The sequence below is a fragment of the Podarcis gaigeae genome (assembly GCF_964106915.1).
Source record: "Podarcis gaigeae genome assembly, chromosome: 2".
Taxonomy (NCBI): Eukaryota; Metazoa; Chordata; class Lepidosauria; order Squamata; family Lacertidae; genus Podarcis; species Podarcis gaigeae.
Window position 1 is genome coordinate 35,416,684 of NC_139679.1, and position 12,661 is coordinate 35,429,344.

Below are 12,661 nucleotides of genomic sequence, written 5' to 3' on the forward strand. Positions count from 1 at the left end.
TAAATCAAACCAGAGGCCCATCTAGCCCAGCATCTTGTTCTCACAGTGGTCAACCAGATGCCAATGAGGGCAACAGTACTCTTACCACTTGTAATGCCCAACAACGTATATTCAGAATCACACAGCCTCTGATACTAGAGGCAGTATGTAGCTATCATGGCTGGTAGCCACTGATAACCTTGTCACCCATGAATCAGTCTAAAATCATTTGTAGGTCATCTTGCTGTAGATAATTCCATAGTTTAACCAGGCACCTTATGGAGAAGTATTTCATTTTGTCTTTCTGAATCTTCCAAAATTCAGGTTAATTGGATGGGCCCTGGTTCTTGTTTTATGAGTAAGGGATAAAATTTTATCCACTTTCTACACATGAAGGATAATTATGTAAATATCTGTCATTTCATCTACTTCTGTGTCTTTTTTCTAAACTAAAAAGCTTAACATATTGATTCCCCCCCATTGGGGAATTACTCCAACCACTCGATCTTTTTGGTTGCCCCTTTTTGGAACTTCTTTTGCAGTATATCAAAAAATATCCTTCTTGGGGTGTGGCGTTATTCAAAGTGCAGCCGGATTTGTATAACGGCATATTAGCAATTTCATTTTTAATTCATTTTCCTAATAATCCCTCACATGAGGTGGGGTTTTTTGTTGTTGTTTTTTTACAGTTGCCGCAGTTAGGTCAACATCTTCATCAAGCTGTTTGCAGAATTGGGCCTATAGCTATTGCTTGATTTCTAAGAGGAACCGGGTGAGCTTTCTCCTAACGCAGGTGTGTGAGGGCTGATCGAGAAAAGACACTCAGCGCATGCTCAAGGACACTGTTTTTTCATTAAAGAAAACTAGATTCTAAACTAAACCCTGGGGAAGGGTGGCACATCAAATTAAGTTCTTTTGCCAGTAGTTGATATGGAATCACCGGCACCCCTCCATCAAATTCAGATGCCTACCCCTGTTCCAAGCTTTCCTACTCTGTCCTCCACTAGTAAGACTATTTGCCACCTCCTATTGCAAGGAACAATCTTGCCTCCCATCTATTTTAATTAATAAGAGACATGGAATCAGATCCCGCCCGCTCCCCAGGTCGGATTGTTCGTTTATTGCAGCGAGAGCAAGGATTTTCCAAAGGAACAATGGCAAGGAATAATGCCAGCATAAGCTGTCGTGAAAACATTCATCGCTGGCTCTTACCCAACACACACATCCCCAGCGCGCAAAGTAAAAGCTGTGCAGGCTGCCGTAGTAAAAAGGACCTCCCACTTATGTGCAGATTCACAGATTTGGGTTTTGTTTTGCTTTTTGACTGGCACCTTCCACGACTCCGCCCCTAGCTCTCTACATCCTGGAGGAATGCAAGCCTCAAATCCGCCTAGCAGCTAAAATGCATCTGGAATTCCTCTGATGAGAAGGATCGGGCGGGTAAAAAAAAAAAAAAAGAGGAAAAGGAGGGAGGTCTGCTCTCCCTCTCCCTCCTCCCCTCCTCCCGCGCCCATGTCTTTTGCATGGAATTTTTTTTGCAGCAGTTCCATGCTAGAGGTCTCCACCGAGCTGCACAAATAGGAACTGGCTGCATCGGAAGGTTGCTCTTTCTTTTGTGCATCATCACCCAGCGAAGTCGGCGCAAGTAAGAGAGCCTTTGCAGTCTTCAGGTTCTGGTTCCCGTCCGTAACAAAGACTTAATAATCCTTCCGCCCCCAGCCTGAAAGCAAGATTTTGGCGTGGAGGACAAGAAAAAGGCCGGGGGAATCCGTACGCCACGTCTTCTCTGCTCTCGCTCCCTCGCCAAAGGGCTGATGGAGAGAGAAGGAAGGAAGGTGATGCAGAGATAGAGGGAGAGGGAGAGAGAGAGAGCTCGATGTCTGCTACTACTGCAGCAGCAGCAGCACTGATCACAATAGCACATCTGCAAAGCCATTGTCCCAACCTTACGTCTGCGCAGGATCAGACCTACTGGCCGATTCCCAGCCTTAAAGCCTGGCGACTGGCTCCTGCCTTCATCAGCTTGGGTCTTTGGGAGAAGATCCCCTCTGCTCCCCCTCCCCCAGCGCCGGTCTCTTCTCACCCTTGATTGTATATCTCTTTCTGCAGTATCCTCTTTGAGAGCTCAGCCTCTCTCTGCTTTACTGCTCTGTTTTGGATGTTTCCGGAGTAGGAGAGCTAATGCTGAGCGCCGACAGGATGGAAGAGTTTCAAAGCGAGGAAGAGGAACCCTGGTACGACCAACAGGACTTGGAGCAAGGTAAGGAAGCGTATAAAAAAACCAAACACTATAGCACCAAAGCCATGACGATCTTCACACAGGGAAAAGGGGATGACCTAGCAGAACGGGATAGGGACACAGAAGCAAATAGGCTGGAAAAAGCTTCCTAATCCAACTTCTGAAACGCCATTCTCTCTCCGCCTTCAATACCTGAAAGACTGCACCATCTCTCAGGGGAGCTAAACCATCGGATTGTAAATTTTATATTTCACCGTACATCAATGGGGAACTCTTTAAATTAAAAGGCCTCTGTAGACCCAGGGAAAGATGCATACATTTTGCCCCAAGTTATCCAAATGGAAAAAAATACGTCATCATGTCATTAGTGTTAGTGGTGTTAGACCTCTGCAAAACTGGTCACGGCACTTGAGTCCAGCTATTTAGCTGTTAGTGCTAGTTTATATTAGATTAAGTCATGTTGGTTACAGACAATTGTAAATCAGTAAGAACTGACTTGTACGGAAATGGGAGAGAGATATAATGAGAATGGAGAAAGTTTTCAGTTGCAAACAACCAAAAGTAAGTGAACCATATTATTATTTTTGAAAGATAGAAATTTGTTTTGTACGTTTCTTTTTAAATGAGCAGCCACAAATTTATGCTGTATGCTTTCAATATTTGCTGTACGAGCTGCAATGAGCTGCATTTAAAAAATCAAATTATTATTTGTGTCAAAATCTTACTGACCACTAGGAAATCTCTCCTTTTCTTATATGAGAGCCCCAAAAATGAACCTTCCTATGCTCAGTAAAATAAAGGAATTGAAGATAAACCTACAACTATAATATTGAATTAAATGCAGACATAACAGTTGGTGAGATAATCTCTTCAACTAATAGCTTCACATGGATGTTCATAGCCTTGGGAGATTCTGCTGGAACATAAGTTTTCATAACTTCAGTTGCGGAGGAGGAAATGAGAAAAGACTAAACATTCCATTTACATCACCACACACTTAAACTAATAAAAAATACGCAGCCTAGATATTAGAGGTGCAAAACATTCATGAAACTGGAGATCAAATCAATACCCTTGTATTGTGGAGAGAGAGCCATAGCTAAGCATTTTATATCCCAATGAATTAAGCATGTCCTTAACTCTTAGATGTACTTTGGCCAGGTTGTGGCCTTACATTTGGGGGATGGGGTGTTTCAACTTGCTCCATCCCATCAAAAGGAAGGCAGGATCCTAAGATGGAATGCCAAAGTGAGGATTCTGTGTAGGGAATCTAGGTTAAAACACAATTGGCTTGATCCTGAACAGCATACAACTTGACCTCAATTTCTTGAGGCAGCATCAAGAAAGTAAATACGATATATTCCCACCCCCAAAAAAGTGAGGTCACTATGAGGGCTTGCTTGGTGACACTGAACCCAAAGTGTGACAATGTTCAAGAACTTATGCTTGCTTATGTGAATGTGAAGGGAGTTTGAATAATATGAAAAGAACTGATGCTTCCAGAGGATGAAAACAATTTGGAGAGCTACCATATCCTTGCATACCATTTTAAAAACTTGAGCCAACACCTAAGTGCCTAGGATGGGAGCAAGCCAACAGTAACATTAGCATAACATCAGTAAACATAATTTTCCACTGGCATTGCAGGTGGTGTTCCATGCTGATAAACTGTCACAGTTATTGAGGAACAGGGTGCAGGAAAATAGTGGTTGTAATAAAGAAGCTTAAATCAACTAGGAATATGAACATGGAGAAGATGTTGAGGTCTGCTATTGCTTAATAACTACAACCACAGTTAATATGTACAATACACAAAGCTGACAAGTACTTACAGTATTGTATTCCATGCAACTGCATTGAGGCGGAATAGCAGTCTCTGGTTGATTACTGTCTCTTAAGTTTAACACATTATTGCAGGCTTGTCGTTTTTTTAGTTGGGAAATGCGGAAGCTTTTAAAAGGTGCAGAGTGTGTTATGCATTGCTAAGAGGATCAGGATGTGAGCCTTCTGGGGGTTACGGAGGCAAGGTAATATTTGGCAGCAGATTCAGACCGGGTGAGTGACCTTTCCTGCAGGTTAAATGCTGAAACTGCTGAAGGCAAAGTAATGTGGGAATGACATCGGTCTTGATGACTCCAGTTTATAATGTGATTTTGCTCGGTTATCAAAAGTGTTCTTTATGTAGGAATAATAAAAGCTGCCTCCCAAGCAGTCAGTACTTTAAGTAGGAATTCAGCAAAGGGTTATTATGATCACTAACCACTTAGCTACTGGTTCATTATACCCACATTCTAAGCATAATATCTCCATACAGTACTAGGTTCTTTTCTCTGAATTTCCAGCTGTTTGGATATTCACGTCTCTGCCTTAGTAAGTTTGCTTTCATGAACTATCAGTTTAGTTATGTCTTTCACTGCCTAGAGACTTCACATGAGGCAGTTGTGACGTACTGTATTAACAAATAATAAGTTTTAAGGTTTTCCCCCTTTTCATTAATTATGTCTCTTATCTAAAAGCCATGTTTGAATGATGCACGTTGATCCCTCTTGCTCTCTGCTTGTAATACAGGGCATTTAGTATTCTACATGGCTAAAGTCAACTGGTAGCCTATGTGGAATGATGAAATAGCAGCTTCTATTTGTAATATCGGCTTCTGTTTGTAGGGGAAAACAGCTTTCTTTCCCTTGTGGTGTTGAAAATTAAATGAAGAATGTCTTTTGAATTCTGTAGTACACTGCACATGACCTTGCTCTTCGCCTGACCATCCTCCTCCTCCTCTCCTTGCCCTTAAATATATACCAGTCAAGAACATTTCTCTCCTATGCAAGGCTTCATTTAAAACTAAACTGGAATCAATTTGGAGAGTATGTGCAAATTTGAGATCTACACACTCTTTGCAGAGTTCCTGTTCCTGAATATAACAGAAGCCTACACCCTTGACTCTAATAATTTAAGCGGCGTGTTTACTTACTGTTTATGTTATTGTCTGTTCCTTAAGAAAGGGGGATTAGACTAGTTGACTTTCAGGTTTATTTCAGCTCTTTGCTTTTAGAATGCTTTTCATAGAAAAAAACTACTGGGTATATTAAGTGATTTCAGATTTAGCAGTATGACTGAGCCTTTTTCAGGTAATATCAGCTTCTGTGTATAGTTTCAGATTTAATTCAGCCATTGAACTTGGTGAATATTGACAAATGAATTTATTTTGTTTCCAGCAGTAAGGTTTTGTAGCTTTTTTATTTTTAGACATGCTTTTATTGTTGACAGACAGCTGGTGATGGCACTGTAATACTACACTTAAAACAATGCCACTAGATTGTGGCTTATGTTGCTTTAATGGCTGCAAAGAACAGTCTATAGAAAAAACCGGTTTGGCAGAGCAAGAGTGTAAACACGGATTTTGTTTAATCAGAAACCCTTTCCCATTTGCTAAATAAATGCGTTGTGTGGCCTTGTTCCTTTAAGGAAGTCCTGCAATTGGAATGCATGAATGAAGGTAGAGCTGTGGAGAGAAGTGGAGACAATGAGCCTTGTTTCTGGCAGCTGGAACATGATGATGTGGCTGTACTGACATAATGCAGTAACTTCCCAAGGAATGTTTGCTATGAGAGCTCAAGGGAGTGAACTAGGAAACCTAAACTATAAAGAATCAGGGGAATATTTCTATTTCTTGGCTCATTATTTAGTTCAGAATAAATATACCAGAAGAGAATTGGAGTCAGATGCCAAATAGCCTGCCTAGCTGCTATGGCTCAGCAGGCATGATGTTCATGCAAGTGATATACACAATTATTTCATTCCCCCCCTTGATGTTTTACATTTCTACTTTTTCTCTCTCTCCAAGATGCTTAGGGTGACGTGATTGGTCCCCCATTTTCCCTTATAATAACTCTGAGTTGGATTAGGCTAAGAGATGGTGATTGTCCCAGACTTATCAACTGAGAGTCATGGTTTAACATGGATTTTAATTGCTTGCATGCGCGCGCACACACACACGCATATCTGCCATTGTTTGTTTCCATTGTGATCCTTGGTGGTAAACAAGGAGGAGGAATATAGTCAACAGACATTAAACGGGGCGGGGGGGGTCTGTACTTACTTTCAGAAATAACAATAGTTTGCTCCAGTAGTGAAATACTTCACATCCGTTTTGCTGTTCTTCTCACCTGTTCCCAACCCCCTTCCTAAGCTGAGAATAAACCACATAGTAGCTGGTACATAGAGTGTGTAAGAAAGGATTATTCTTTGCATTATGTGATGTGTAAGTTAGGATGAAAGAGGCTGCATTGCAAAACAGCCATCTACCTAAGTATTTCTCCTACCTGGGAAGACAGAACTCGTTACAGGCTTCTCCCAAGCCTTTTTACGTGTTGCATTTGGGGACAAATCAACATATGGAGGGATAGGTTGGAGATAGGAGCAGAGCCAGCAGGCATGATACCGACTTCCATCTGTTTAAGGGCCCTGTGTGTCCTGTTTGAACATGGATAGTCTCTTGTATGCATGACTCTTGTATGTATGTATCATTTTTCCAGGATACTAGATTACATATACAGGAGGTTATTCACTTTCAGGTATATTTGCATAGATTCCATTCATTTGGGACCCATGAGTTCATGGAAGTCCAGGAAAGGACCAGCAGGTGTTTGCTGACCACCTGTACAGCACTACTGACTTTCAGCTATGCAAAGAGAAGCAGCAACAAATTACTGCTAACCAAACATAAACAGTAGGAAAATACCTAATAGCTCCAGCGGGAAACCAGACATGAACTGCTAATGCAAACATACCATATGTGTACACTTAAGCCATGTAATGCTAATGCCCACTCCAGAGTACAGATCTAAGCATTCTTCTCTCTCAGGATCCGTAGTCTGTTTAGGCAACTTGTCACTTGTTTTGCTCACATGTAACAACACAAAATGATGTTACTGTCTTTCACTGTGGGCTCTGGCATTCATTATGCTTCATCCTTGTACAAAGATGTAACTGCTGCACTTTCCACTAGGTGTCTATAAATCTTTTGATACAGAAGAGTAGCTGTTAACTGCAAAAGTTTTTCAAAGTACTGTATTCATTTAAAAGGCTTCAAAGGGATAAGTGCAATATAATATGTTACTTGACGGTAACTAACCTGGAGTATGTTGCAGTGACGAAGAATATGCAGTTACATCCTGTGTCTTCAGCATTGCTAATACTCCAGTTGTTGTTTGTTTTAGAATCTGAACGTTTTCATAGAGTTTCTGGGCAAATGTATTCAACATGTAAAGCAGCAGATTTGCCACTCATATGAAATGTGAATATATTTTAAAACTTGAACAATTTAAAATATATATATATATTGCTAGATGAGGAGGTTGGCAAGAAAAGATTGTTGGATTATGTAAATCATCCTAATCATAACTTTAGGTAATAATAAAATTACTTTAGTGCACTAGCCAAAGGCCATGGCATCATTCTCAAAGGGAACAAAAAGAAAAGGAATAATAACCATAAAAACCATAAAAACATCAGGCACTGCAGATACAATAAACCACGATCACGTCTCCTAAAAATTATTTGTTGCATACGATAGAATAGCAGGGGGTTCTCAGATAGAATGTGTCAGCTTAAATGTCTGAATCACCTTTGCAATTGACCGCTATTTTATCTAGTTCTTTTCTCCTGATCTTCTTAGCTGCCAACGCATATAGTGCTACTTTATAAGTTATGAAGTCATCAGTATCACTCAGCAGCCATTTCACCCTTTCCACCCTGTTTGAGTGTGTTCCATTCATAAGCAGGAGTTTTATAAATCAGTCTCTTGGTTCTATATATAGCGGGCATTGCAATAAATAGCGGTACAGGTCCTCTACGCAAGGTTGCCCACACAGACAAAGTCTCTCCTTGTACTGTACTTCGCCGTACCGACCATCCACCACCGCCGAGGGCATCGACTGGAATTGTAATTCTGTAAAAGCGATCCTTAGTATGGCAAGTGGGAGCTTTGTCAAATAACTAGCTTGGATGTGCTCCGTTTTGATAAGTGGGAACCATGGTGAACTTTTGGTAGAGGCAATCATGGTTAAATCCCTTTCTGCATCAGACCTGAAGAGACAATCTCTTAAGTGCCTCTTATCCATTTTCTTGATCACCCGAAGATCTTGTAGTTGATATTGGGTCAAGAGGCATTGGATGCCATCCTTCCAACATTTGGTCTGTTCCCGTTCTGTGTGGGACATAGCGGGGAATCTCTCCTCCAAGAGAGATTGAAGTCTTTCCACATAGTTTAGACACAGATAGTCAATTCTAGCCCATATTGCACAACTTTAGGTACGGTAATTCACAAGAGCATTGCTACCTCATGGCTTGCCCAGAAATTTCTCAGCCAGATTGGACAGTTAGAAATACCGTATTTTTTGCTCTATAAGACTCACTTTTTCCCTCCTAAAAAGTAAGGGGGAAATGTGTGTGCGTCTTATGGAGCGAATGCAGGCTGTGCAGCTATCCCAGAAGCCAGAACAGCAAGAGGGATTGCTGCTTTCGCTGCGCAGCAATCCCTCTTCCTATTCTGGGTTCTGGGATTCAGAATATTTTTTTTCTTGTTTTCCTCCTCCAAAAACTAGGTGCCTCTTATGGTCTTGTGCGTCTTATAGAGCAAAAAATATGGTACGTAGTTTAATTAAATTTGCACAAGGCCCTTCTTTTTTTCCCTTTCGTAATGCATTTTAGGCAATGAACTTGGCCAGCCTTATTGCTAAAGCTGGGGTGTATGTTTTGTTTGATTAGTGGGGAGGCTTTTGGGGTGGAGTTGATAGGGGCCTAAAACTTTCTGCAGTGTCTCTCTCTGCACCCAGTTAACCACTCTGAAATTCAAGTCTGTACATTGCTGGGAATTCAGAAATACATGGGTTATTTTATTGGCTAGGTTTTGTAAACAAATGTACAATAACTCTCATTTCTGACATGGCCAGAAATACTTATCAGATACACCAGACTGAAGCATTGTGGATAAAGAAGGGAATGAAAAAGGTCACTCCATGGAGTGGCAGAAAGTTTCCCAACTTGTCTCATAAGTCTGGCTGTGCTGCCCTGAAGAAGCATGATGCAGATTGCCTGGCACTGTGGGCTGTACCGCTGTGATTGGCTGGATGTTGTTTGACCCAAAATCTGCACAGTCAGAAGGATGCTGCTGGCTATCTCTGCAGTATCTGAAGCTCTTATTTATTTATGAGTCTAAACAAGCAGGTGTGTTCAGCTAGTGGAAACTTTTTCTCTTAACTGCTGAGCTGCCATACTGCTAGACCAGTGGCCTGTGTACCATGCAGAGGCAAAGATTATATTTAGTTATTGAATTTAGAGCAGGGAAACCTTTTTCAACCCAAGGGCCAGAGGCCAAAGTAGGTGGTGGAGCAATTAATGTGATTTTTTTTCCTTTGTACAGTAGGCTACTTTCTTCGCACATGCACATCCCTCTCTATCTTTCATCCAAGCAAGCATCTCGAGTTCAAGGGCATACTCCAGCCAGGAAAAACCACTCGAAGAAGGTGTGGAGGAGGACTGGTGAGGGGTGTGGCCTGAGAAGAGTTCAGAGGGCCAGCTATGGAGGCATAAAATGCCGCATTCGGCCATTGCTTAGTTTTAGAGCCTCTTCCAACATTAAAAAAAAAGAAGAATTGTGGGCACAGGAGTGCTTCATGAATAATTTCCACAGTCAAATTGTATTATAGGAAATACTAATGCAATCAGGCTTAAGTAGGGCTGGACGATATCAGCTTTTTGACGATATACCGAGATGTTGAAAAAACTGCATTGGCCTCTGCCCACGAGACACCTGGTGAAACTGCCCCAGCTTTCACCTCTCGCCTCGCAACTCATTGTGTCCTCTCATTTTGTAGCAGTATTCACATGGATTAAAAGTGTAATGTGGAAAGGTAGCCCCTTCCATGGACTAGATTCTGGTCACTGGAACATGTCAAGGAGATTCTGAAATTGATTTTCTTAAAGGAAAGACCCCCCCCCCCACCAAAAAAAAAATCTCCTGGAGAAAGGAAATTAATTATGCACAGATTGATCTGTAACTTTCCATGAGAACTTCCTATGGAAAATCTTTTTAGCACGTGGTTCCACATGTAGGACAGAGTAGAATTAGAAGGAAATTGCAGTTATAAAGTCAAGCCAATGGGTGATTTGAGGGCAGGGGAGAAGCAAAATGGATCCTCTGAAGCTTGGAATGGCCACCTGGCTGCAGATGTTTCTCCCTGTCTAATCTAAAAATAGAAAAATTTGCCTCATGAATCCTAAATGTCATTCCAACCCTAGCGACATAGACTTGTATTAGTCATTTGTGGCACGTCAGCAGCCTGGGAGGAGGGGGAAAAGCAATTTGTTTTGCAACTTAGAAAAACCTTCCTGAATACCTGCCTGAAATTATTTTTTAAATGGGCACAATCCAGCACTCCTGTTGGAATCAATGAGACTGGAAATCAAAGGGTCTTACATTCTGCCAGATCACAACCTCTGCTAAATTGCCAATATCATCTTTCAGTAATGGGAGTCTTTTGCTGTTGCTTCTTTTTCATTTAAGCTATCATTTTTTGATAGCTGATAGTTTTAGCCTTTTATCATATGACTGGTCTTCTATACCTATTCATATTTCAATATTTCTCTGTTTTACTCCCTTTAATAGTGAACTCAGGTGCTGAGGGTCAACAGAATTGGAGCCCAAAGGGGAGCCATTAGGAAACAAGATGGGGGAGGCATCTGCATCTTCAGCGAAACCCCAAGATTTGCAAAACTAAGTCTTTTTTCCCTTTTTTTTTAAAGTGGCAGCCTTTCTCTCCCCAAAAACAGTCCAAGGGCTTTGTAGCCACAGAACACTGAGAGTCCAGTTGCAAAAGAAAATCTGGGAAGAGCAATTGAGGTATAGAAGTTGGAGGAAAGGCATGGCTAGCTGGCTGTTCCTGTTAGGTGATAATGATATACTGCAACATTTTGGTTGCAGGTCCCACTTGTTCCTTACTTGTGTCTTTACTGTGCCACTTACCATACTACATGAAGCATGAAGGGGATTCTTATGTGCGTTTGAAGTAAATGGGTACATGGCTCCGAAGGAAGAAGGTCTGGTTTGGAACGGTGCTCTTGAGAATGAATAGCAATGGCTCTGCACCATTGGCTCCTTCCCAGAGAATTATTACTATTTCTGCTCAGTCACCTACACAGAGTGCAGCAGTGAGTGCAAAGGATTATGGGGACTAGGTAGCCTGTTTCTGAAGACTCGAACAACACAGATAATGAGCTGGTTATGTTGAGGGCTGAAGAATAGAGCAACCATGAGGTCGACCGGGACCCCCAGCTTCGTATGACGCACAGATGCAGAAAGGAGTTTGGGAGTTTCTGCAGTGCAGCTCCTTCCCACATGACTACGGTAATGTAAGAAGCTCCAGGCCACATGGGAGGTGGGTGTGCTGCATCTCCTCCCCACACCAGCAGGATTCCTCCTGGAATCTAGGACAGAAGCTGGCGCAGGAACAGGCTGCAGCAGGGGCTCCTCTTATGTGGCCAAGTCTTCGGATGCTCTCTTCATGGTGCAGGAAGGAGCAGGCTGGACCACAAGAAGTGGCTCTGTGTTAACAATAACCCGGATTCCCAGTGTTCACGGTAGATGTTTATGCCTCTTGATTGCTCTACCTTAGTGTATCTCTGAAAGGTAGCTGCAAGCACAGACTCTTCCTGATTTATTAGTAAGAGTATGCAAGGATCACCCAGGTTGTAGACAAGTATGGGGACAGGGAAAAGGTTATTTATTGTTGGCAAAATGCTGGGAAATACAATGTAATGAAGAAATGCCAACTGAGACATCTTAAATGCCACGTAACACCTAAACGTCGGCAAGCATTTATGGTTACTGTTTTCATACAGTGGTACCTCGGGTTACATACGCTTTAGGTTACAGACTCCTCTAACCCAGAAATAGTACATCGGGTTAAGAACTTTGCTTCAGGATGAGAACAGAAATTGTGTTCTGGCGGCACGGCGGCAGCAGGGGGCCCCATTAGCTAAAGTGGTGCTTCAGGTTAAGAACAGTTTCAGCTTAAGGACGGACCTCCAGAACGAGAGGTACCACTGTAAATGCTTTATGTTAGGCTACTCCGAAGAAGATTGGGCATCTTAGAATATCCTGGGGCAGTAAAAATGCTCAAGGAACGTGGTCTGGATGGTGGCCTTTGCACCTCTTGCAGAAGAACCCAGGGAACACAGGCCCATAAACTTAAAAGAGATTTAAACTGGATTAAAGTATCATGGTGTTGACCTGTGGGAAGCAGAAGTTACAAATCAGATTGAGCCACTCTCCATTTTGATTCTGATGTAGTTGGTCAGAAACCTATTTGAGAGTAGATTCACATGATTTACATATTGTTGCACTAAGAGCACAGGAAGAGTCTGTGGAAATGATTCCTAGGC

General features: G+C 42.0%; 1 protein-coding gene across 4 annotated transcripts in view; it reads left to right on the plus strand.

Moving 5' to 3' along the window:
- The first annotated feature begins 1,211 nt into the window (after positions 1-1,211).
- CDR2L (cerebellar degeneration related protein 2 like) overlaps positions 1,212-12,661 on the plus strand; it is a 33,829-nt gene continuing 22,379 nt past the window's right edge. The window contains exons 1-2 of one of the 4 annotated variants that reach the window (XM_083728030.1): positions 1,212-1,624; positions 2,089-2,239. In XM_083728030.1, coding sequence (XP_083584156.1) covers positions 2,161-2,239 — 79 coding nt within the window. In that variant the 5' untranslated portion in view covers positions 1,212-1,624; positions 2,089-2,160. Of the gene's footprint in view, positions 2,240-3,941; positions 4,043-12,661 lie in introns of those variants that run through there. The other 3 variants (XM_083728029.1, XM_083728028.1, XM_083728032.1) reach the window with 3 other exon arrangements.